General features: G+C 36.7%; 4 protein-coding genes across 10 annotated transcripts; 1 reads left to right on the top strand and 3 right to left on the bottom strand.

The window, feature by feature from the left end:
* Positions 1 to 7,664: 7,664 nt before the first annotated feature.
* On the bottom strand, positions 7,665 to 16,161 carry LOC104802704 (serine/threonine-protein phosphatase 4 regulatory subunit 3A-like). 6 transcript variants are annotated; one of them, XM_019201247.1, is made up of 24 exons: positions 15,809 to 16,161; positions 15,079 to 15,159; positions 14,856 to 14,955; positions 14,671 to 14,755; positions 14,523 to 14,572; positions 14,068 to 14,150; positions 13,597 to 13,656; positions 13,100 to 13,199; positions 12,927 to 13,004; positions 12,461 to 12,528; positions 12,165 to 12,233; positions 12,006 to 12,083; positions 11,817 to 11,912; positions 11,433 to 11,503; positions 11,171 to 11,248; positions 10,918 to 11,011; positions 10,696 to 10,797; positions 10,204 to 10,412; positions 9,994 to 10,108; positions 9,417 to 9,548; positions 9,214 to 9,321; positions 9,031 to 9,140; positions 8,843 to 8,938; positions 7,665 to 8,743 (listed from the first exon to the last, which is right to left on the bottom strand). In XM_019201247.1, the coding sequence occupies exons 1-24, from the start codon at positions 15,851 to 15,853 to the stop codon at positions 8,212 to 8,214; spliced, it is 2,640 nt and encodes an 879-aa protein (XP_019056792.1). In that variant the 5' UTR covers positions 15,854 to 16,161; the 3' UTR covers positions 7,665 to 8,211. The 6 variants fall into 6 exon arrangements, with proteins under 6 accessions (XP_019056792.1, XP_019056793.1, XP_010524730.1 ...); XM_019201248.1 differs by having other exon boundaries at positions 10,204 to 10,409; positions 15,809 to 16,160; XM_010526428.2 differs by having other exon boundaries at positions 14,068 to 14,147; positions 15,809 to 16,160.
* Positions 16,162 to 17,844: 1,683 nt separating this feature from the next.
* On the bottom strand, positions 17,845 to 18,558 carry LOC104802703 (60S ribosomal protein L29-1-like). The gene is made up of 3 exons (XM_010526427.2): positions 18,468 to 18,558; positions 18,259 to 18,362; positions 17,845 to 18,135 (listed from the first exon to the last, which is right to left on the bottom strand). The coding sequence occupies exons 2-3, from the start codon at positions 18,358 to 18,360 to the stop codon at positions 18,052 to 18,054; spliced, it is 186 nt and encodes a 61-aa protein (XP_010524729.1). The 5' UTR covers positions 18,361 to 18,362; positions 18,468 to 18,558; the 3' UTR covers positions 17,845 to 18,051.
* Positions 18,559 to 18,982: 424 nt separating this feature from the next.
* LOC104802702 (GTP-binding protein SAR1B-like) lies at positions 18,983 to 20,734 on the top strand. The gene is made up of 3 exons (XM_010526426.1): positions 18,983 to 19,278; positions 19,389 to 19,520; positions 20,216 to 20,734. The coding sequence occupies exons 1-3, from the start codon at positions 19,150 to 19,152 to the stop codon at positions 20,537 to 20,539; spliced, it is 585 nt and encodes a 194-aa protein (XP_010524728.1). The 5' UTR covers positions 18,983 to 19,149; the 3' UTR covers positions 20,540 to 20,734.
* A 103-nt stretch (positions 20,735 to 20,837) lies between these two features.
* LOC104802701 lies at positions 20,838 to 22,398 on the bottom strand. Of its 2 annotated transcripts, none has more exons than XM_010526424.1 (3): positions 21,945 to 22,398; positions 21,686 to 21,797; positions 20,838 to 21,584 (listed from the first exon to the last, which is right to left on the bottom strand). In XM_010526424.1, exons 1-3 carry the CDS (start codon positions 22,347 to 22,349, stop codon positions 20,935 to 20,937), a joined length of 1,167 nt encoding a protein of 388 aa, XP_010524726.1. In that variant the 5' UTR covers positions 22,350 to 22,398; the 3' UTR covers positions 20,838 to 20,934. The 2 variants fall into 2 exon arrangements, with proteins under 2 accessions (XP_010524726.1, XP_010524727.1); XM_010526425.1 differs by having other exon boundaries at positions 20,838 to 21,581.
* Between the last annotated feature and the right edge of the window lie 6 nt (positions 22,399 to 22,404).

The raw sequence follows: 22,404 nt of genomic DNA, 5'->3' as shown, positions 1-22,404 counted from the left end.
TTTATTTATATAATATTATAATATACTAAAATAAATAAAATATAGATCTACTTTTAATCCCCATTTTCACTCTTCTCTTTATCGTTGTCTCCCGCCATACATCGCATTCTCTCTCTTCGAGTTTTTCTTCTTCTCTCTCTTGAATGTCTCTTCTCCAGCACGATTTTTTGGTAAATTTGCTGCGAAAAACAAGTGAAATCTCCAAGAAACTCATCCAATAAATGTAGATGTAGTGGTATTGCCGCTTATAGTGGAAGAAAAACGAGTAAGTGGAAGATCTAAACAAAACCGATTTTCTAGATCTGGTGAGACTCGAAAAAAGAAAATCATGTTCGGTAGGTTCGGTCAGTACATCAATGATGTCACAGACGTATGAGTCATAATATTATGTTCGTGCATGTAATGACATTATCAATTCATATTTGGACTAATTCACTCGTGTATTATATGATAAAAACAGTCGTCAAACTGATCAAACTTGTCAAACTCATCGTAATACTAATCAACTCATAACACTGGTCAAAGTCGTAACACGCATTCGTGACGAGTTTGACGTGTTTGACGAGTTTGACGTGTTTGACGTGTTTGACGAGTCAACGCGATCAACCTGTGGTCAAAATGACATTCCGATGGTTCAAAGTTGTGTACATGGTCTATTATGACGTATTGAACGTGTTTTTGTTATAAGGAGAGCATCTGAGAAAATGATAAATTCTACCCTAGGCCAATGTGTAACATAAAGTGTAATAGAACATTAGGGTTTCGTTTGGGGGAACATGCATTGTTACACAAAATAAGGTGCTAAATTTAAATAGATGCGATTATTATTTACTTATCAAATTTGTTATACGAGGTGCTTATTAACATTTTCGCACAAAATAAGGTGCTAAATTTAAATAGATGCGATTATTATTTACTTATCAAATTTGTTATACGAGGTGCTTATTAACATTTTCGTGGTTCGCAATTGATAAATTCGCCAAATCAGAGAGTTTGACGAGTTTGACATGTTTGACGAGTCAACACGGTCAACTTGTGGTCAAAATGACATTCCGATGGTTCAAAGTTGTGTAGGGTCTAGTATGACGTATTGAACGTATTTTTGTTGTAAGGAGAGCATCTGGAAAAATGATAAATTCTACCCTAGACCAATGTGTAACATAAAGTGTAATAGACCATTAGGGTTTCATTTGGGGGAACATGCATTGCTACACAAAATAAGGTACTAAATTTATATAGCTGCGATTATTATTTACTTATCAAATTTGTTATACGAGGTGCTTATTAACATTTTTGTGGTTCGCAATTGATAAATTCGCCAAATCAGAGAGTTTGTCGAGTTTGACGTGTTTGGCGTGTTTGACGAGTTTGACGTATTTGACGAGTCAACGCGGTCAACCTGTGGTCAAAATGATATTCCGATGGTTCAAAGTTGTGTACAGGGTCTATTATGACGTATTGAGCGTGTTTTTGTTACAAGGAGAGCATTTAGCCGAGTCTTGTGGATACTTTTCACAATTTAGGCCGCAGATAATCGCATGCTCGGTGATCGAATATCTGATGGGCACGCCATTCAGAACAAACCATAGCTGTTTCACTTCTCCTTCCAATTTTAGTGCCCGATGTAAGAGGACTGATGCCGGAACCATCTTCAATGTGTCCTTACATCCAAGATGGAAAATATGCCGAAACTGAGATTCTTTTTGGAAATATGTAAATTCTTCATCCGTCAAGGCCTTTTTAAGAGATCTAACAGTCTGATATGGATAACATTTCGTCGTGATCTTAGGAGCCATATGAATGTCCTTAAAATCATACACAAAAGGTACCTGCAAAAACAAATTTAACACTCATTATCAAACTCGTCAAACACGTCAAACTCGTCAAACACGTCAAACTCGTCAAACACGTCAAACACGTCAAACTCGTCAAACTCGTCAAACTCCGACTTGTTTGACGAGTTTGAACATTTTTGAGACTCGAATAGTTTGACTTGTTTGACGGGTGCGCTAAGTTTAACTAATATCTAGCATGACCATTAATCTATGTTTTAGTGCATCCGACTGTCGACAATATCATCGTGATTCGATTTCTATCCGTCTTTTTCACAAAACAATATTTCTCACCCAATCCGAAAACCATATTTCGATATTTCAGTGACAATTTGTCATTCAAACCATAGTTTTTCAAAATTTTATTTCAAACCCTATTCTTAACGAAAACTTAATAGAAAATCTAAAACCGAATCTCAATGTATACCCGAAACCCTAAAAAATTTGATTTTTGCGGAGTTAAAAAACTATACCTGGAGGTCTTCGCAAGTAGGGTCCGAAAAGGGGGCCGAAGATGATGAAGACGAAGCCATTCTTCGTGAAAATTTGACGAGTTTGACGAACTCGCATAGAAAGATCGCACAGAAAAATCACAGAGTGAAGAGAAAATGAAGAAGAAGAAACGACACTATGAAGAAATGAAAGTGTATGTCGAAAAGGGACAAAAAAAAACTGTTTGGTTTTTCAAATTTTTTTAATTTAGTAACTTCCCAACTTTTGTTCTTTCTCATTCAAATGTTGACACGTGTATTTTTTAAAAGGGGTAACGATGTCTTTTCATTCTTTTACAGTTTTTGTTTGAAGGTTTTTTTAAAAGGGTATGTCATGTAAGTAAAATCGATATTTAAAGGTATTTTTGTAATATTCTCCATTCAAATATATACTTGTAAAGCAAAAAGGAAAACACAGACAGAATAAAATAAAATAAAATAAAATTGTGGGATATTACGGAACATATGTTTTTTGGGGGATATAGCTATAATACCCTCTCAATGCTACAATCACTTCCTCCTATACCCTCTAAACAAAAAATAAAAAAAAAAGTATTATTCATAACAAAAAAGACCATAAAACCTCATACAATACGATAAAGACAAAAACACCCCTCCTTTTTCAATTAAAAATATTCAAAATTAAAAAAAAAGTAAAGTTAAAAAACAATAATGGCTTTCTCTCTCCTAACCCACTGTTCATCTTCTTCCTTCTACCAAATCGTGAGCTTCTCTCTCTCAAAACTCTCATTCTACCATCGATTAGTGACATAAATCCTGATTTCTCTTTAGAAATTTCTGTTTCTCTTCAAATCTCCAGCGAAATTAGAGAGTTGAAGAAGATATGACGTCGAGAGCGAAGAACATAACTTCAAATCATCGGTGGCCTCATCTTCATCTTCCTCCGAAAGTGAGAACTGTAAGCAAATTTCAGAGTTAAAAGAACAAATGGTAGGTTAAACAAACACTTTCTCATCAATTTTGTTGGATTTTAAAATGTATTGTTGTTGAGTTGAAGTTTGGATTTTGGGTTTTGTAAGTAGAAATATATGGTTTAGGTTTATGAAATTTTGGGAATTTCGAAATAGAATATTGTGTTTCTGAAATTTTGGGAATTTCGAAATAGAATATTGGGTTTTAAGTGAAATAATTGATTGGCATGTGAAATGATTTAAATCGAGTTAAATGAGTCAGTTTGGGTCACATGGTGATTTAGAAAAATTAAATGGGTAACTGTATCATATGGGTCGATATATAGATGTATGAATGACATGATGATTTGAGTCACATGGTCACAGGGTTACAGTGTCATATAGGTCACATTGTGGTATGGTCACATGGTCATATCTTCATATAGATTACAGGATTACAGGTCATATGGTGGTATGGTCACAAAGTCATCTCTTCATATACGTCACAGGGTCACAGGTCACATGGTACCATGTCACACGGTCACATGGTACCATGTCAGACGGTCACATGGTACCATATCAGACGGTCATATGGTACCATGTCACATGGTCACATGGTACCATGTCACACGGTCACATGGTACCATGTCACACGGTCACATGGTACCATGTCACATGGTCACATGGATTTTGAAACATGATCCAGAATGCTAACATATATTTTTTTTGTAGCGCATTGAGGAGACAATGTATGATATACGACTTTGCGTTTTATAGAATTCGGTGACTTAAATAGAAAGCAATTACATGGTTAATGACACTATTTTCACGGAGTACATCAAGTAGTGGGAAAAATCAGGCGACTTGCTAATTTTAATTTGGGCGATCTCGGGCCCTACTTCAAAGGACATCTTCCACTTGGATGTGTAAGAACATCGTTGACTAACTTTTATTTCAGCTAATAATTTATCTCTTTTTTATGAACATTAAGTATAACATTCTTTTATTTGTTTATTAGAATACTAAGTTATAATTTTTTTATACTTTTTGTTTATTTATATATGAAACTGCTTATAGAGATAACAAAATATAGGTTGAAAATAGTAAACAAAAGGATCCCACTGAAACTCTAAATTGTCAACCGTAACTTTTCTACACACTTGGATGATACTAGACTCCACCAGAAATATTGCATGTAAAAATTTTGGAGGGAAAATTTTGGAGGAAAAATTGTTAGAGAACAAAATTTAGATTTAGGTATTTTAAACTCAAACTATTATCATGTTCACATGGTCACATGAGACCATATTGGTATGATCACATGGTACCATATTCATATGGCCACATAGTACCATGTTCACATGGTCACATGGTGTCATGGTGTCATGGTACCATGGTATCACAGTGCCATCTATTTTCATGGAATTAAGAGTATACTAAAGAAGGAAGCGTTTGACGAAGTACTTTTTTATTTGGAGGAATTGACATCATCGAGTTCATGACTTGAAAATTCGTTCGACAAAGTCTTCTAAGAAGAAGAAGAAGGGAAAAGGTCTGATAAATGAAGAAGTAGAAGATGAGCGAGCAAAAGAAGACGAAGAACAACAATTATATGTGATGACAATGTCACCAAGATGCGTGAGCAGTTGACAGCCACCATATTTGTCAATAGAAATATTCAAAAGTAGAATTAAGAACTTATTTATGTTATGAACTTATTTCTTTTTGTTATGACATTTTGTTTGTTTATTATAAACCTACAGAATTTTATGTTATGATATTATTTTTTATATTTATTTTATATTTGAACATATGAGGTGAAAAATATTGGAAGATAAAAAATTTGGGTTGAAAAATTTTGGAGGGAAAAAAATGGGTTAAAAAATATTGGAAGATAAAAAATATGGGTTGAAATGTTGTGTCCCACCAAAATTAGTGTTGAATTGTCAACCGTAACTTTTTTGCACACTTGGATTATACTGGGCCCTACCAGAAATATTACATGTTCAAACTGGGACCCATAATATTTCGGTCACAATAGGTCACAGTTGGTCACAAGGTCGATTTAGTGGATTCTTTCAAATGAATCGATCTGATTGTCATCACATCTTCCATATACACTATTTTGAACTATATTTAACTATAATAATTGAGTTATTCAAATTTTGTGTGCAAAAGTAGTTCTAAAAAATGTGATACATTAGTGTTCATAGTCTTTTATTAAGAATTTTGATAATTTTGGTCTTTTTGTATTATAAACTCGTTTTAACGTTTTGTAATTTTATCATCAACATAATATTTGAGTTCTTTATACCTTATAATAACAGACCAAAGCTTCGAAATTACGTTTTTACCTGTATTTACCTTCGTCACTTGGTCACAGGTCACAATGGTCACATAGTGTGAAATTGACATTGGTCACATGCTGGTCACATGAGACCCAAACACTACTTATATGAGATAATTTATTTACTGTTTTTTAATATGTAGAATGAAATCAAAGTATTATAATGCATTATTTTAACACAATATTATACAAAGATCTTAATGTTTTAATGTACATATATAATATAACATTATTATACAATTTATATTTCTTTATTCATTCAAAATTAGGGTTTCACTGAAATTTTGTTGATGTTGATACTCTTGTTGTGACATAGATCCACTTTTGAACTACACTAGGATCTGAAAAGCGGTTTTGTTCAGGTCTCTCACTTTTTTGTTTGTCTTCCAATTTCTTTGTACCCTTCATAGCTTTGCTAGATTTTGATACGGGTTTACAATTATGCATAAGATTGTATTTTCTTACACTCCAACGTTTCGAGTTTAAGATCAATGTCGTACGCAACTTCCAATTACAGCCGGATCCAGTAACTTCCAACACTCTTTGGTTTTTCATCACCTTTCCTTCTCATTCTTATTCTCCATTCTTTTTCATTATCCATTTACTATCATACAGAAAATATACAATTGTGATCTCTTATCTCGTCCGTCTATAATAGTTATAGAAAACATACGTACAAAATGCAGATCAATTCGACTATTCTGGACACAATGACCATGTGACCATTATTATCATTTTTGACTATGTGACTATGTGATCATATGAACATAGTACCATGTGACCATGCGAATCTGGTACCATGCGACCATGCGAACCTGGTACCATGTGACCATGTGAACCTGATACCATCCGAACCAGATCTTCAACAAAGGACAAAACTTCACAAACATCACCAAGTGGAAGAAAAGAAGTGGAAAAAACATCATTTTTCAACAATTAGAAGAAAAAAGGTAGAAAAAACATCACTGTTCATCATGTAAAACCGATAACCATCAACGTGGAGGAAAAAAAATAAGATTTTCACAATTGCTTACCTATTTTCAACTTCTTTGACAATTTTGCACTGATTTTGTTTTGATTTCTATCGATTTTGGAGAAAAAATTGAAAGATTTAGATGAGAGAGAAAGTGTAGGAGAGAGAGAGCTCAATGTCGACAATGGAGAGAGAGGCAGGAGAGAGAAACCGAAAAGAGAGAGGAGAGAGACAACTAATTTTTGGGAAATTTTTTTTATTAAAAAATTAAATATAAAAGGGTATTTTAGTCATTACTAATTGAAGAGGGTATATTAGAAGTTGGATTTTTTTTTTTAAAAGGGGAGGGTATGAGTGGAAGTTGATATAGCACATTAAAGATATAACGGAAGTTGCCCCATTTTTTGTTGTTGTTTTTCTGACATTCTGCATCTAATCGTAAGTTTGATTTCTTATAGAAAAAAAACACCATCAAAAGAAACAAAAAAAAAATTGGAGTTGCACGTACACACAACAACAATCTCCATTACTTTTAAAATCCACCTTTGAATATATATAACTTCAATATAAATTTAGATTTGTTTCTATCATTTGAAAATAGTCCTACAACCAATTATTATAATTGTTTAAAAATCTTTGTATCATCTATGTTTTTTTCACCAAAGTGAATTTTTGTTGTACAGAAAATGAAAACTATTGAACACAGATTATAACTTCAAAGTTAAAAACCAATAGTTGGTGGTATAGTGGATGAGAGACGGCAAAATCACCTTTAAGATTATGAATTCGATTTTATTGGTGGAGAGAGATATAATTTCGGGACCAAAATGATACATATACAAAACCTGATTCTGGGACTAGGATGGATGTAATCGACTCAAAAACGAACCTTGTTATAAAAAAAAATTTCCAACACAAAAGCCATTTCTCTTCTTGTGCGTTTGACTACTCCAAATAGTGCACGAGGGACAACAAAAGTGTCTCGGCTCGGCATTATATTAATTTATATGGATAGAAAAAAAAGACAATAATAATTAATTGTTTTCTATTTTATTTTTCTTAGAAAATATGGATTTCTATTGTTGCTTATAAGCGATCTAACATCATCACTAAGAAGAAAATCAATACGGTGCTTCACATTCTGAGCATCCTCTCTAACCCCCACAACAAAATCCCATGCGTCAAAACATATTTTACAACAAATGAAAAACACCGAAAAGAAAAATGAAACTTATTATATAGAAAGACTAAATTAATATTATAAAAGGAAAAGATCTAAGGAACCATTCGGGGTTTGGATGAATGAAGAGTTAGTTAGTGATGATTTGATGGATTGTAGCTTACAAATGCGAACTCGCAGATTTACTCCCACCCTAGAATGGGCTGTCTCCTTAACCATCTTTTTTCTGGTGCTATATATATAGATATAGAAGGGGCGGCCAACGACTATGAACAAGAAGAACACCACCTCTTGTCCCCATCCATTGTCCGCTCTGTACAGTTTCTTCTTCCACTAGTATCAGAATCAAAGCCTCTCTCTCTGTCATTCCTTTTCCAGATTTCTCCCGATGTTCGTCCAGAGCCCTGCAGCCCCCTTGAAACTGTCTTCCTTCTGTAACAGAGAGATAGATAATCAACGATCCTAAAGTCTTGAAGCTCAGGATCCATTTACAGCCATTCTGGGTGGTGACTTTGGAGTTACTAACGGAGGTTCCTCCCCACCATTAAGGTTTCCGTTCTCTGATGCTTCGTGTTTGCTGTCAGACAAGTTACCCGAAGTTGATTCTTTCTCGTCCTTATGGTTTTCCTCATCTGAACTGCTGCTGCCATTGTCGTTACAATTTCTTGAGTTCTCAGATCCCATTGTTCCTTGGCGTCCTTCGGGCGCGTTCTTGGTTCCTTCAGTTGAAAGAGTTGCTGCAGATGCGGTGGTTATCTTACCAGGATGAACCGCCTGGCTAAGCGTCGAGCAGAGGGCAGTAAATGCGTTTTCCTTCCTGGAGCTTTTCACCAACCATTGTTTTTTTGATGGTTCCTTCTCTCTTTCACCAGATGGGGATTTGCGTTTAAGCTTAAGGAACTCGACTTCATCCTCTGAAGCTTCCGGCTTTTTCCGTGGAGGTGGTTTATAGCCTTCATCATCACCATCATCATCATCCTCATAGTCTACCAATCCACCAGACCTTGGGCTATACAATAATGTAAACAAGGCAAATCCATTAACACGGATACTTGCTTATGACATTAACTTTCATGAATTTCTAATACGAGGCTCTATTAACTTATACCTTGAAGATGCATAGCTTGCAGCCACTCCATTGGAGAGATGGGACTTCAGTTGTTCTTTTTGTGTATTAGAAGCAGATGCTGAATCTTCTTCATCGCTGTCAGTATCCAATTTGGATATAAATCATCAGAAAAGGCGAAGAGAATCAAATGGTTATGGATGTCTTAACAGCCTGATTCAGATTCACACCTGTCCTCATTGAAGTAATCTTCCTCCTCTTTATCCAAAGCACGCTCATCGGTTCTTCTTCTAGGGTTGACTGAATCAGCATTGCTCTTTGGTCCAGCACTTTCTAAGCACTGCAAATGCATCATTAGGCAAGGAACGCCAAGCCAAATCTCCAAAGCGGAAATCAAGACCCGGAAACAATACCTGCTCATATTTCACCTTGAAAGCCTGAATGGAGGTCAAGTACTCAAACGGAGCCAACTGGTCCCAGAAGGTATCAACCACATATTTGAGTAACACTGTTGCATTTCCCTGCACACAAAGTGGTCGATAATATAATATTATGTACAGAGGAACATCAATAAGGGCCTAAGATGCAACTGAGCAAAAACAAGAAGAAATGGAACCTTGCGTATGTGCTCAAGAAGATCCAGCACAGCAGAGTTCAGTAGATTGTATCGGTTGCCGTTGGCAACAAACACATCGATAATCGGTTTCAGAAGGTTGCTCTTAACAATATAATTCTGCACATATTCATCCTGAAATAGAAAAATGTTTCAGCAATTCCATAGTCCTTCAAAACTTATTGATCCAAAGGAACAGTGGTAAACACGATAACAAATCAAACACAATGTCAATAGAAAAAAATACATATTAGCAGTCGTAAAAACATCAACCCATAACACAAAGCTCATGATATGACACTGAAGCTCTTACTTACCAGGAAAAAAATGTAGTAAGGCTACTTATTTATTTTGTGTATTGAATAATCTCGATCTACTCAAGATGTTCATGCTTCTTTAGTTATGGATACTAATAGGCCTCAAACTTTCAATCACAAGGGGGCAATAAGGATCCATTCCAGATAACAAGTCTTCATCTTCTCCATAGTTTTCTACTCAACAAATCTGGAACCGTATCTGATTACCACTTCCAAGGAATCATGTAAATCTATTTCCAAAATGCTAATCCAAATTTACTTACAAGTACAGCAAGAAGAGTTCGGACAAAGCGAATAGCAGCAACCACTAAGTATTTTTCCTTTCTTCGAGTGAGATGCAAAACATTCTCTATCACATTATTATGAAGAAAGTTGTACCTGAAGACAAAAGAAGAAAATCCTCACTATTAGACGGCTGATATGATAACATGAGATTAAAAGAAAATTACCGTGATGAGCATAACAGGGATTACTTTGTCCTGGATGAATCTTGCATAACGCAAAAGCACAGCAAGTCACAAATGCTTGACAACACCTCAGGCTTTGCACCATGATGGCTTCCAACTTTTCTGGCCACACCTTCAGATTTATTGTCAGGCCTCTCAGGACATGAGGCAGTTATAACATCAACTAACTCAGGTAGATGCTTCTCATAGAAAATATCCATGATACTTGCTCTCTGCTAAAATGACAGATTCATTGAAGAGAGCAAGTTTAATAGAGATCATGATGACTCTTTACCAGATTAGAAGAGAAAAATGAATACGGTTCACACAAAATCGCAGGGCCTTTTCCCCCAGCATCTAGCGTACATGTTTAAGAACAATGGATACAACAACAAAAGAACTAACCCCAACTTGTGGAGACAGTTCTTAGGAATAGAGTCGCACAAATAAAATGAAGAGAATACTATCCCCCTTCTGCTTATGAGCAAAATGGGGTAATGAAAGGCAACAACTATGCACCTGAGCTCCACTAGACAATGCATTTGAATCCAGTAGGCTTCTTATAATTTCGAGAAACTGACAATGCATTTTATCACCAAAATCTTCCATCAATCCCTTAACCTGTTAAACAAACAATGGAACAGGTTACTACTCCAGTGGGGGATTGGGTGGGTTAGGCTTTGGGAGGAAAAAGAAAGAGGATGACAGGTAAAGAGATGACCCAATGCCAAAAACAATTACCAGGAAACCAAGGAGGGAAGTTCCTTCTGGTCGACCAATATAAGAACGTAATAGGTTGGAATCCTGATTCATGAAAAGAATGAGGATGTCTGTCCTGCATCCATTTCAACAAAAAACTTGAGTGGGTATGTTAAAAATTAAGAACAGATATTTGTTGTACAGACAATTGGATGGAAGAGTAATTGTAAAACAATGAAAACCAAGGTACCACAATAATCTGTTCAGTATAATGAGTCAAAGATAAATCATATACCCGGTTAAAACAAGTTTCTTGTCTGGACTCTGCAAGACATCCGCTATGACGTCAAAAATCCCTTCATTAATAAGGTCCCTACAAAATAATTAAACAGAGGACCAGGCCGATAGATATAGAATAACTAGCAAAGACATTCTCAAGAAGCACTGAACAAAATAAGCCAGGTATGATAATGTGATAACTGCTAAACATGCAAAGGCCACTCTTCCAGGAGACAAATTCTCAACACCAATACATTTAGTTTCTGTGAAGTGCATACCTAAAAAGTCGCAGCTGCTGCACCACCTGGAGGCTCTTGCTTAAACTACAAAACTCATGCAAGAAATACACCTATTTCATAGAGAATGAGAACACATCAGTCTGGCTAACTCGCCTGAGTAGCAGTATGGTTCTCGTGAAGTAATATTTTTATCTAGTTCATCTAAATATCAGGCTAGAGAAAAAAAAAAGGCAAATCTAAGTTCATCACAATGATAGACAATACAGTTTTCACAGAGAATTTCCTATCGCCCTAGGAACCCTTTAGAATCTCTCCTCTTCCCAATGAAATTCCAAAATAAGTTTCCAACACATTATTTCCACCAAATACAAGAGTACCTAGTCCCAAACAAAATAAGAAGAGCATTTTGATGCCAGGAAATACCAAATTTTTCTTGGATTCTGCAGACGTAGAAGGTGACTTCAACCTTGAAAATAATTCTTGGATAAAGGTGCTGTCATCCTTCAGCAAAGAAACAACCTACAGAAGGCAAAGAGCAATGAGTGAAAGAACAGTATGAGATGCATGCATTCAGATGTCATAAATGTGGTTAATTTTCTATACACAACTTACAATAGCATTGTTTGCATGGATTATTGAATTTAAGTTTGCAACTGTAGCATCATCTAGTACCAAAGCCAAAACAATGTCCTGCAAGAAGCGAAAAATCATTAGAATAAAAAATACAGAAGAAAAGTGAGAAATTTAGAGAGCTTGATCATGAGATCCAACCTTCAAATAACCAATTCTGTATGTCTGGTGTATCTTAGAAAGGACAAGAGGATCTTTAATCGGTATAGCCTGCAACAATAAAGAAAGTAATAAAGGTGATCTCAAACCTGAAATTTCTTTCTGTGTAAAACCTATATAAATCTCATTTCTAAATCGCATTGCAACCACCAAGCATCCGAGGTAGCATCTTCTTTTCTTATCAGAACAGTAATTCTCTTGCATTTCCTATCTTTGTGTCCTAACAGGTGCTGATTGCTAAACAACATGGAACATAGAAAAAGGAAGCATTGTGTTACCTCCTTAAAAACAACATGCTCTTTCAAAAAATTCCGGTGATGTTGGGACTGAGGAACATCAGGGTCATCTACAAGCATAAAAGAAAAAAAAAACAGCAGTAATCAGATATTAGGTATGGGCCCATGAAAGAATGCAAAACATCAGCAATAAGTAATGAAAAACCATCCATCCGATCACTTAACCAACAGAAACTCTTGGTAGAGACAGATGAATTTCATGATATACAACATACAATAAATAGATTCTTCGCTAGTATATCTGCCACTAGTTCCCAACAGAAGTCAAAAGGAGATTTAGACTTTGAGGGTGGCCAACTGCTATAATATTTTAACAGTAACTATAAGAGTTTCTAGAGGTATATGCACTAAATAACTAGTATCTATGTTCCTAAGTTCATTCTCCTTACTTTCATTTAAATTTTAAAAATAGAAGATCATTAAAGTTCACCAGTGACAAGATACTTACATTCAAGACACCCGATAATTTCCATGATGAATTCATCCCCAAAGATTTTCTCAAAGATCTGAGGACTATTGAGCAAAACTGCATATAAAAGAAACAAGAAATGTTGATATTACATAAAGTTCTGAAATATTAAAGGATGAAGAAAGTAACATTGAGAAAAATGGAATACTCACTGATTCCTTTGATTATATTGAATATCATGTGAAGGCCATCCACATTTTCCAAGTCCTCGCAGATTTTGAATACATCCATCAGTTTCCGGAAGAAACCATTCTGCATCAAAGAAAGAATGTAAATTGAGGAGGTTTACAGGATCTATCTACTCCCCGTGACAAGATAAATAAGAATAATCACTGATGGATGAACTAAAGAAAGAAGTGTCTATGAAAACATGACAGAACTATTATTCCAGCCAAAAAATGTATTTGAAAACTTTTCATCAGATCTTCTCATATATTAGCTGAATCCATTCTATAGCCAAATGTATTGTGCATAGGTACAAACTTTGAATCAGAGCAGAAAAAAAAAGAAACTACCTGGAGCTGTAACAAGATTTTCCCCCACGAGAACAACCATAGGTATAAAACTAAAACAAAATTGTAAAGGAGAAGAACATATATTCCTCATACAGACAGAATTAGCGGAAAGTTGAAAAATATCACATACTTACATCCTTCAAAATGAGTTCAGTCAGTCGCATTTGATCTGTAATACCACTCTCAGTCACAATCTGCAAAGGAAATTGCAAATATAAATTCTTGGAAAACAGAGAAGCAGGATAAGAAACAAAAAAGTTTTAAGAAAAAAGAGTTGTCATGACGACTTCCACCTACTGATGTGCTAAAACAGATGCTCGCCAAAAGGATAAATATATGGCAAAAAAGAGACTATAGATTTCTGAGGTACAAGTGAACAAAGGAAGATTTGCTTCATTAGACAGGAGGAGGAAGTTGGAAATGCAACGAAAAACAGCCAAAAGGAAAGAAATTTTCTACACAACGTTATACAATCCCCTCCGTAAAACATATATATCGAGATTGCTACATTCCAATTTTCACCACATGAGACAAATGTCAACAACGAGAAATCATCAAAATAAGCCACAGGACAATGAAAGCATAAGGAAATAGAATCTCGAAACCTTGACTATTAGAGGAAGAGTAGAAAGCTCTACAGCAGGCAGCTCCCTCAGCTGACTATTCATACTGTGAAATGTTTCGCCTGCTTAATCAAAGGTGGGCAATGTTGTCAGATACAAATTCGTAACTGATTAAAAAATATACAAGAAACGAACCCAGTGCCTAGCCAAGGACAAAAAAAGTTTCAAAAATTATGTAAGTGCTGCAACAGTTTCTATTAATATATAAACTTAAATGGCCATATATGCTAACACTGTGATTGACTCATCTTACAACTATGTTTTCTTTAACAAAACACTCACTCATATTGCCATTACAGTAAATAAAAATGCCAAGTTCCAATTCCATCCCCATATGGGACAACAGATTAGAATAAGAATCCACTAGATATAAAAGAGGATTACATCGATAAGTAAATTATTTGATAATATATAATCTTCAAGGGAGAAAAACTTACTGTTAAGAGAGTTGAAATGCATATTTCGTTGCATTGTACAGATTTGGTCCCTGGATATACATACAGACATCAGTTTAGGAGTCAGGAAATGAACAGCAGAAATTGAGAGTTAAAAAAAGAAGAAAACATAAAAATTCCAATCATTCACCAAATATAAGAGCATCCTGCAGTCTCTTGAAAGCTCAAAGCCATATCTGTTGAGCGCTCCGGGTCTTTCCATGAGATAATTGTGTCTGTACATTGAAACAGATGACCACTTATCCGGAAGAAAAGAAACAGCAGAATTTTGTTGGAGATATCATAGTTGATCCAACCACAATGCACAAAGGCTACCTTCTTGCTTCCTGTAGATGTCCTCAGGCCTGATGTGGTGCACAAGTAGAGTTTCATTGTCATCTTCATCAATCACATATAGACCCAGTTCTTCTGTTCGCTGCATTGATAGCATTTCAATTTATTTCTTTAGCTATCAGGGCCTTGAGAAGTTTATTTTCAGAATGAGTGCTGAGAATTCACGCATCAGGAGGAAAGCAAGCAGCTCAGAATTACTACAAACCTCCATATAATCAATAGTGACGTGTCCAGTTCCTCGGTCATCCCATTTACCATCGTCGTTTAGATGATAGACCTTCACTCTCTAAACAATCGAAACAAGTAAGAGATGACAATTCTATCCCAAAAACTGTACTTTTCGCCCAACACATTAGCTCCCACAAGACACGGAGGAAATAAAATAACCACTTCCAATTTTGAACCTTAAACATGATTCATTCAAAAAGTGAAGAATCTCACAAGTGCACCTTGTTCATGAATCATGATTGATGATATACAAGTAAATAGGTTTACATAAGTAACATAAAGTAACCAGGTTAAACCACGTAGCAGTGACCAGTTGCAGAGTATACCACAGATGATCAGGTCTAATACACTACACAACAGGAGGCAATCAGACCAATACGTCTAAACTAGCTAACCATTAACATCTGCCAAATTACGGACGCCATGAAAATGCCCAACAGGGTGCAAACCTGGTTATAATGTACTAAAGCGCTCAAATTCCTACCGGATTGGGCTAAAAAATTGCTGGGCTAACTATGACTTGCTTCAGTAAATGACACAGCTGAGAAGCGGACAGTCATAACATAACGCAACCAAGGAAGCACAGATGTAAGTTCGCTTGAGCAAAATCTATCAATCACGAGCACACAAGTTGAACTCAAGAGCTTCCTAACATAGACCACCAAAACCGAAGACCAGCTAAAGAAAGCGAAATCCGAAAGACGCACCTGCATCGAATTGGAGTTGGATTGCGATTTGTCCGGAGCGCCCATCGCTAGCCTCTCCTGGTCCCGAGACTCCAATCCCAAATCGAGCCGCGAAAATGAGTGAGACCGAGGTCGACACCGAAGCGAAATTAGGGTTTTGTAGCAAAGAGGAGAGATACGGAACCAGAGGCGAGAATATAGGCCAAAGGTCAAGGTTTTCGGGGGGTTGAATCAACAGAAAACCCTAACCGCCATTAACGTAGCAGCACAAATCCTTTAACATTCGCTTTCTCCCCTTCCCCTCTCTCTCACTAGTTTCTCTCTCCTCCTTTTTATATCCTTTCCTTTTGCCCCAACTATGAATTCCCCCGACCTTCAAAACGCGGAAGGGGGAAAAGAAAAAAGCGCCGGAAAATAAAAAATTGTACATACATTATAAACAAAAATTCCACTAATACCCTCACGTCCTTCAAAATTCACTGAATAGCCATTGGTTGTAAGTCCGTACTTTCCCCACGCGCTCTCTCCCCACGCGTTTGACTGATCTACTATTGTTACGGCTCTGTGACCTACGAGGCGTGACAGCGTGACGATTCGTTCAAACAAAACACCCAGTAAAAAAATGCCACGTGGAAGCAGAAGGGAAGTTTGAGATTCTCGGCGCGAGTTTTAGTGAAACTGATGCCGTGAGGGTCTTTAGACGAAATCCACGTGGCAGCTGATGGATGGTGGATCCAGAGATGGACAAAATAACCGAATCCAAAATAAACTAACCGAACCCGACCGATATATATTCTAACCGAACTGAACCGATTAAAATAATATACCTGATTGGATATGAATATTTCAAACCCGAAATACCTGAATCCGAAATAACCGAACCCGAAATAACCGTAAACTGAATAAACCGAACACGAATTAACAGTAACCGAATATATCCGTTTATCTATCTATATATTATCAATTAATATGTATTATATTCTAAATCTAATTAAAAAAATTAATATAATGATATTGTTTTATAACCATGATATATAAAAAAACTAAATATACATGTTAAAATGTTGTTTTTGTTATTTTTATAAGACAATTGTTTGAATTTTTTTATCGTTTTTTTGTTTGGATAACCTGAACCGAACCCGATCCAAACCGATCTGAACCCGAAACCGATTAAAAAATATACCCAATTGGATATGAATATTTCAAATCTAAAATAGCCGAATCCGAAATAACCGAACCCGATTAAACCAAACCCGTTTGATCATCCACTCCTAGGATCCGAATATTTCGGCAAGAACAAAAACATGGAACTAGTTCTAGTCTTTTAATTATAGGATAAAAGACATAAAAATTTCTCAATTTAAAACAAATTACTAATTTTTACATAATAAATTAAAAATTATAATGATATATTTATAAATTACCGACAAAAAAATTGAAAAATCTGTTTTTAACCATTTTACAAATTTAAAGAATTTCTATAGATTTCACCCTTTTATTTTAATATTATGGGAACAGAGTTGCAGCTCATGAACCATTTAATTAACGCAAAAAAATAAAAATAAAAAAATAATACCGTTTGGGATGGTTACACGCATGAAGAGCCATAGCTAGAGACGATTTTACGGCATATTGTTTCATGGTACGGATAGCCATACAGAGAGATCAATACAAAAGATGCTGATGATTTAACCGATTCCATTGTATTATGATGGAAGGTAACGATAACACGCCTGCCACCTTACGTAACATCGTATATCCGACAGGTAAAAAAAAAGTTGCAGACCAATGGAAGAATGAGAACTAAGAAGCAACAAAAAAACATCTCTTAACATGTCTTGCGAGAGATGTTTCAGCTGAAGTAAATATAATCGAACAAAATAGTATACAAGCGTATTCAAACCAAATCCGATACTGAAAAGATGTAAAAACCCGATCTGGGGTTTGGTTTCATATCGAATCATATACAGCATTTCAACATACAGAACCCAAGTGTTCGAACAATGCAGGATGTGTTTCAAGAAGAACACCATTTCTTTGAGAGATTGCCAAAACAATAATCAACCAAACGAGAAAAATCATATAACTGTAGAAAAACACGAGAAAGATAACCAAGAATCTCCGAGATTACGGCGTCCAAAACAGTACACCCACAACTTTCATAGACATAATTAAACAAAAAGCGGAGCTTAATCAAATTCCTGAATCTAGAAAACCGACAATGATGAGTCCCATTTTCATGAAAAAAAGGCACAAATTTAGCCTTACTCCTCTCCGCTAGCGTTTTCGCCGCTCGTCTTGTTGTGCTTCCTCGCATACCTCTGGTTCCTCAGGAACTTCGGATCCATCTGCAGATTTTTCACCCAAATTAAACAAAACAAACACCCCCCAAACTAGCATCTCCAAAATCAAATCAAATCGAATCAGAATCGCCACAATTGTTTTTCAGGAAAGAGATGTTATAGACTTACTCCTTTGGTCGAAGTGTGACGGTGCCTCCTAGGCTTCTTGATTCCGTTCTTATGCGCCTTGTGCGACTGGTTGTGAGCAGTGTGGTTCTTCGACTTCGCCATCTCTGCATCACCAACAAACGCAATTAACATCAATCACGCGAAAAAATAAGCACCAGAGATGTAAACAAAAGATTCACGACATAATCCCCTGAAAAAATGAAACGAACCTGAGACACGAGAGGGATTCTTCGATCGGCTGAACTCTGGCTAAGGTTTTCTTCCCGCAACACAGATTCAGAGACGCCAGGAAAATAAACCCTAGCTTCTGAAGATTTTATACAGGAGACTAAATGACCAAAATACCCTTAAGTTATTAAATTAAATGGGCTTTTACGATATCCGCCTTGTGTATATCTTATAGGCCCATGATGTGAGCCCAAAAATAAACACAGACCCTCTAGTTCTTCTAAAGGGACCAAGAACGCTTTGGATTATTATTCTCACCACCGAATTCGACATTCTATTTGAGTTTAATCTGTTTTATTATTTATTTTTTACTAAAACTATATTATTTAAGAATATTTCAACGTTCGTCCAATTTTTAATTATTTTTGTATTCTTAGCAATCTAATTTAAATTCAATTTTAATAAATTTAACTATAAATTAAATTGGATTTAGTTTGCATCACATTGAATTATATTAGTAATTACGGATACTGCCATTACGTGTGTGGAGCTGGCAACCGTCTGATTTTTTTTTTAATTACATCTCCGTTTGTTTTTTTTTTCAAATTGTCTCCTCACTTCAGAATCAGATCCAACCTAACCTAGCTCTTTTCTTCGTCGTCTTCATCTCCTCCGGCATCGAATTTTTCTTCACCGGATCCGTTTGATCTGAAGATCTAAACGATGTTTCTATTCGATTGGTTCTATGGGATTCTCGCGTCGCTTGGTCTCTGGCAGAAGGAGGCCAAGATTCTCTTTCTCGGCCTCGATAATGCCGGGAAAACCACTCTTCTTCACATGCTTAAAGACGAGGTCTGTTCTTCGCTCTATCTTGTTTTTCGGATTTTGGGTTTTTGCCCCTTTCTGGGTTGGGGTTTAGGGTTGGGATTTTTTGTTTTGAATTCGCGTGTGCCTTTTTGCAGAGATTGGTGCAGCACCAGCCGACACAGCATCCGACATCGGAGGAACTGAGCATTGGGAAGATCAAATTCAAGGCTTTCGATTTGGGTGGTCACCAGATCGCTCGCCGTGTCTGGAAGGATTACTATGCTAAGGTAAAATTACATATATACTATACATACATACATACATATATGTAGATATAGCTAGCGATGGTTTGACATAGTACCATAGAACTGAAGCCATAGGACAATGAAAATAGCAGTTATGCATTTTTTTTCTTCTACATTTTAGCAGAATATCCACTTCATAAGTTGTGTAATGAAATGCTAACATGGCTTTTGTTTTTACTCTGGAATAAATGCATTCTTGTCTTAATCTTCTATTGATGCTTGTATTTTGTATGATCATTTCATCTCCCTCCCAGAACGGGGAGTGAGTGATCTCATGCTTACCCAAATATATGATGGTCTTTTCTTTTGGTAATGTGGCTAATGTCTTGTTTGTGTTTATAAGTTACCGTTATCCCATGTTCATGTCTATATCACCTAAAATTGTGTTCCCATGTCATATGAAGCCTTCCTTTTTGGTTTAGAATTTATGTGAAGACAACTGTTTGAGTAGAATCTAATATCTATATGAACAGTTCCTTTATGGTATTTTGTTTATCAATTTAATGTGTGTAGATGTTATAAGATTGCAAGGAAGAATTTCTATCTTGATATCAAGTTTGATTCCTAAATGAATAATTTCCAGTACTTATCCAAATCCCAGTATCAGTAGACACTTGGATTAGTTATACTATACACGAGCAATAATCCTATACATTTTTTCCCCCATCTTCAAACAGGTTGATGCAGTCGTGTACTTAGTGGATGCCTATGACAAGGAAAGGTTTGCGGAGTCAAAGAGAGAACTCGATGCCCTTCTCTCGGATGAAGCCCTAGCTAGCGTTCCTTTTCTCATCCTCGGAAACAAGATCGATATCCCGTATGCAGCCTCGGAAGACGAGCTCAGATACCACCTCGGCTTGACCAACTTCACTACTGGGAAAGGAAAGGTTGTTCTGGCAGAGGATTCCGGGGTTCGCCCTCTCGAAGTTTTCATGTGCAGCATCGTCAGAAAGATGGGTTACGGAGACGGGTTCAAGTGGCTCTCTCAATACATCAAGTAAGGGTTTTTCCTTTTTTCAAGTGGCCAATTCTTCATGGTGGTCTCTCTGGCTTAGGACGAGGAAGTCAGAAGAGACAAAAAGACAGACCAGAGACTTGCTTGTAGTGTCTGTGTTTTTGCCCCCCGTTGGATTTGGAGGAGATTTGCTTGTAATGACGTTGGGTTCTTTGAATAATCGAGATGATTTCCGTACGTACGTAAAAGAAAAGTTAAATTATTGTAACCTCGGATCTCTCTCTCTCTCTCTCTATATATATCTATCTATCTATTTCTATATATATATATATCGTCAGTTCATATCGATACAAAAGTAGTCTGATACCATTTGTGAAATAAAGAAGAATATATTCAGTTCATGTCGAATACAGAGATCAAACGGAAACAGCTGAAGTGATCTTAAAAGAAATCTAACATTAGTTCTTCAACCAAAGAATCTAATATCTGACTTTGGATCTCTTCCCCGACCGCAAATCCATCTTTCTCGAAGTTCAGCCAGCTTCCAAACCTACAGCTCATGTCCTTGTCCACGAGATCATCCACCATACAATCTCCCATCCCTCTCCATCCCAATATCTCTCTGTACACTTCTTCAGCTAACCTCTCCTTTTGTTTCGCCATTGCAGAACCTTTAGTCCATGTCCTGAAGCCCCCGCCTACGTATTGCTTGCATCTGACATCAATACACTCACTCACACAGTCGAACAGCAGCTTCCTGGCGATTCTTCCATCGTTACCCTCGATTCCAATTCTCGCAATGTGACTTTCCAGCTGGTCGAAAAGACGGGGGTCTGTAACTTTGTCGGATTTGCCTACTGCAAAGTCATGGAACGCAGTTTCAAGATTGCAAAGTATCTGTCGAAGGTACTGAAGTTCCCGATTTCTTGATTTGGTTGCCATGTTTGCGTCCTTTTCCGCTAATGCTGCTGAAGACGTGGAAGAGGCAGAATCTGACAAGTCCGTGTCAGCTTCTATGGACCGGAACTTATTCATGGAACTCGACCCGAGAACTTCCTGAGCTTGTACTGATGAACATGCCTTGCTTCCTGCTGAAATCACATAAGTATTTTCCAGATTACTTGCTTCTGCAGGGATACACTCCAAATATAGATTCAGAAAAAGAATTAGGATTATAAGCTCTCTCTCTCACCGTCAATGTTGCTACTGTCTGTGCTCTCTGAAGAGTTGCAACTTCCAGTAGAGAAGGCCGGTTCCAGGATAGAAACAGGGCTTGGTTGTCTGTGGTCTAGTTTCTCAGTTGCCTATGAACATCCGAATGAACACAGAGATGAACATCCGAATGATATTATTAGTCTTGAAATGAAGCTAAACTATAAAACACAGAGATGAGAAACCAAGAAAGGAAGACAACAAAAGGGCATTTCCTGAATGACATCTATGTAGCATACCTGTAAATTGTGTTTCCAATCAAGCGGAGATCGATCAATGGATGAGAACTGAGGAAAGCAAGGATTTTCCATCTTCCCCGTAAAGACTGCATAGCAATCTTCTGCATTGTGCTGTGGAGCAGTGAAAGCAGGACTCAGGGCAGGTGTCAAGCTGAGAGATGTTGATTCTGACAAAGAGGTTGATCCTGTTTTGCGATGATCTTGACGGGAATTCTCGACTGCATAACTTAATTCCTTTAGCTTCTGCTCCAACAGCTTGCTCAGTGCATCTCCACCGATGGCGTCGTGTCCAAAAGAAGGCAACTTCAAACTATCTGCGCCTACAGACAATCTTTTTCCTCTATTACCCATGAAAGGGGTGTTATCTTTCTGTTCCATCAGGCTAGGTGTTTCCGAACAAGGCATTGACCGTGTCAATGGGGTTGTGAATGTGAACGAGATAACATCAGAGCCACTCTTT

Source organism: Tarenaya hassleriana, unplaced genomic scaffold (assembly GCF_000463585.1).
Source record: "Tarenaya hassleriana unplaced genomic scaffold, ASM46358v1 Cleome8, whole genome shotgun sequence".
NCBI lineage: Eukaryota > Viridiplantae > Streptophyta > Magnoliopsida > Brassicales > Cleomaceae > Tarenaya > Tarenaya hassleriana.
This window is presented reverse-complemented; position numbering and strand designations above follow the sequence as displayed.

Bases quoted from the DNA above. Each gene is read 5' to 3' on its own strand.
- LOC104802704 (XM_019201247.1), bottom strand. From the start codon at position 15,853: ATGGGCGCTCCGGACAAATCGCAATCCAACTCCAATTCGATGCAG. The intron at 14,756-14,855 runs GTAGCCTTTGTG...TTCAATGTACAG, and splicing joins CATCTACAGGAAGCAAGAAG to ACACAATTATCTCATGGAAA. The intron at 11,249-11,432 runs GTATGCACTTCA...ATTATTTTGTAG, and splicing joins CAGCAGCTGCGACTTTTTAG to GGACCTTATTAATGAAGGGA.
- LOC104802701 (XM_010526424.1), bottom strand. From the start codon at position 22,349: ATGCCTTGTTCGGAAACACCTAGCCTGATGGAACAGAAAGATAACACC. The intron at 21,798-21,944 runs GTATGCTACATA...GGATGTTCATAG, and splicing joins ATTGGAAACACAATTTACAG to GCAACTGAGAAACTAGACCA. The intron at 21,585-21,685 runs GTGAGAGAGAGA...ATGTGATTTCAG, and splicing joins AGACAGTAGCAACATTGACG to CAGGAAGCAAGGCATGTTCA.
- LOC104802702 (XM_010526426.1), top strand. From the start codon at position 19,150: ATGTTTCTATTCGATTGGTTCTATGGGATTCTCGCGTCGCTTGGTCTC. The intron at 19,279-19,388 runs GTCTGTTCTTCG...GCCTTTTTGCAG, and splicing joins TTCACATGCTTAAAGACGAG to AGATTGGTGCAGCACCAGCC. The intron at 19,521-20,215 runs GTAAAATTACAT...ATCTTCAAACAG, and splicing joins GGAAGGATTACTATGCTAAG to GTTGATGCAGTCGTGTACTT.
- LOC104802703 (XM_010526427.2), bottom strand. From the start codon at position 18,360: ATGGCGAAGTCGAAGAACCACACTGCTCACAACCAGTCGCACAAGGCG. The intron at 18,136-18,258 runs GTAAGTCTATAA...AAAAATCTGCAG, and splicing joins GTCACACTTCGACCAAAGGA to ATGGATCCGAAGTTCCTGAG.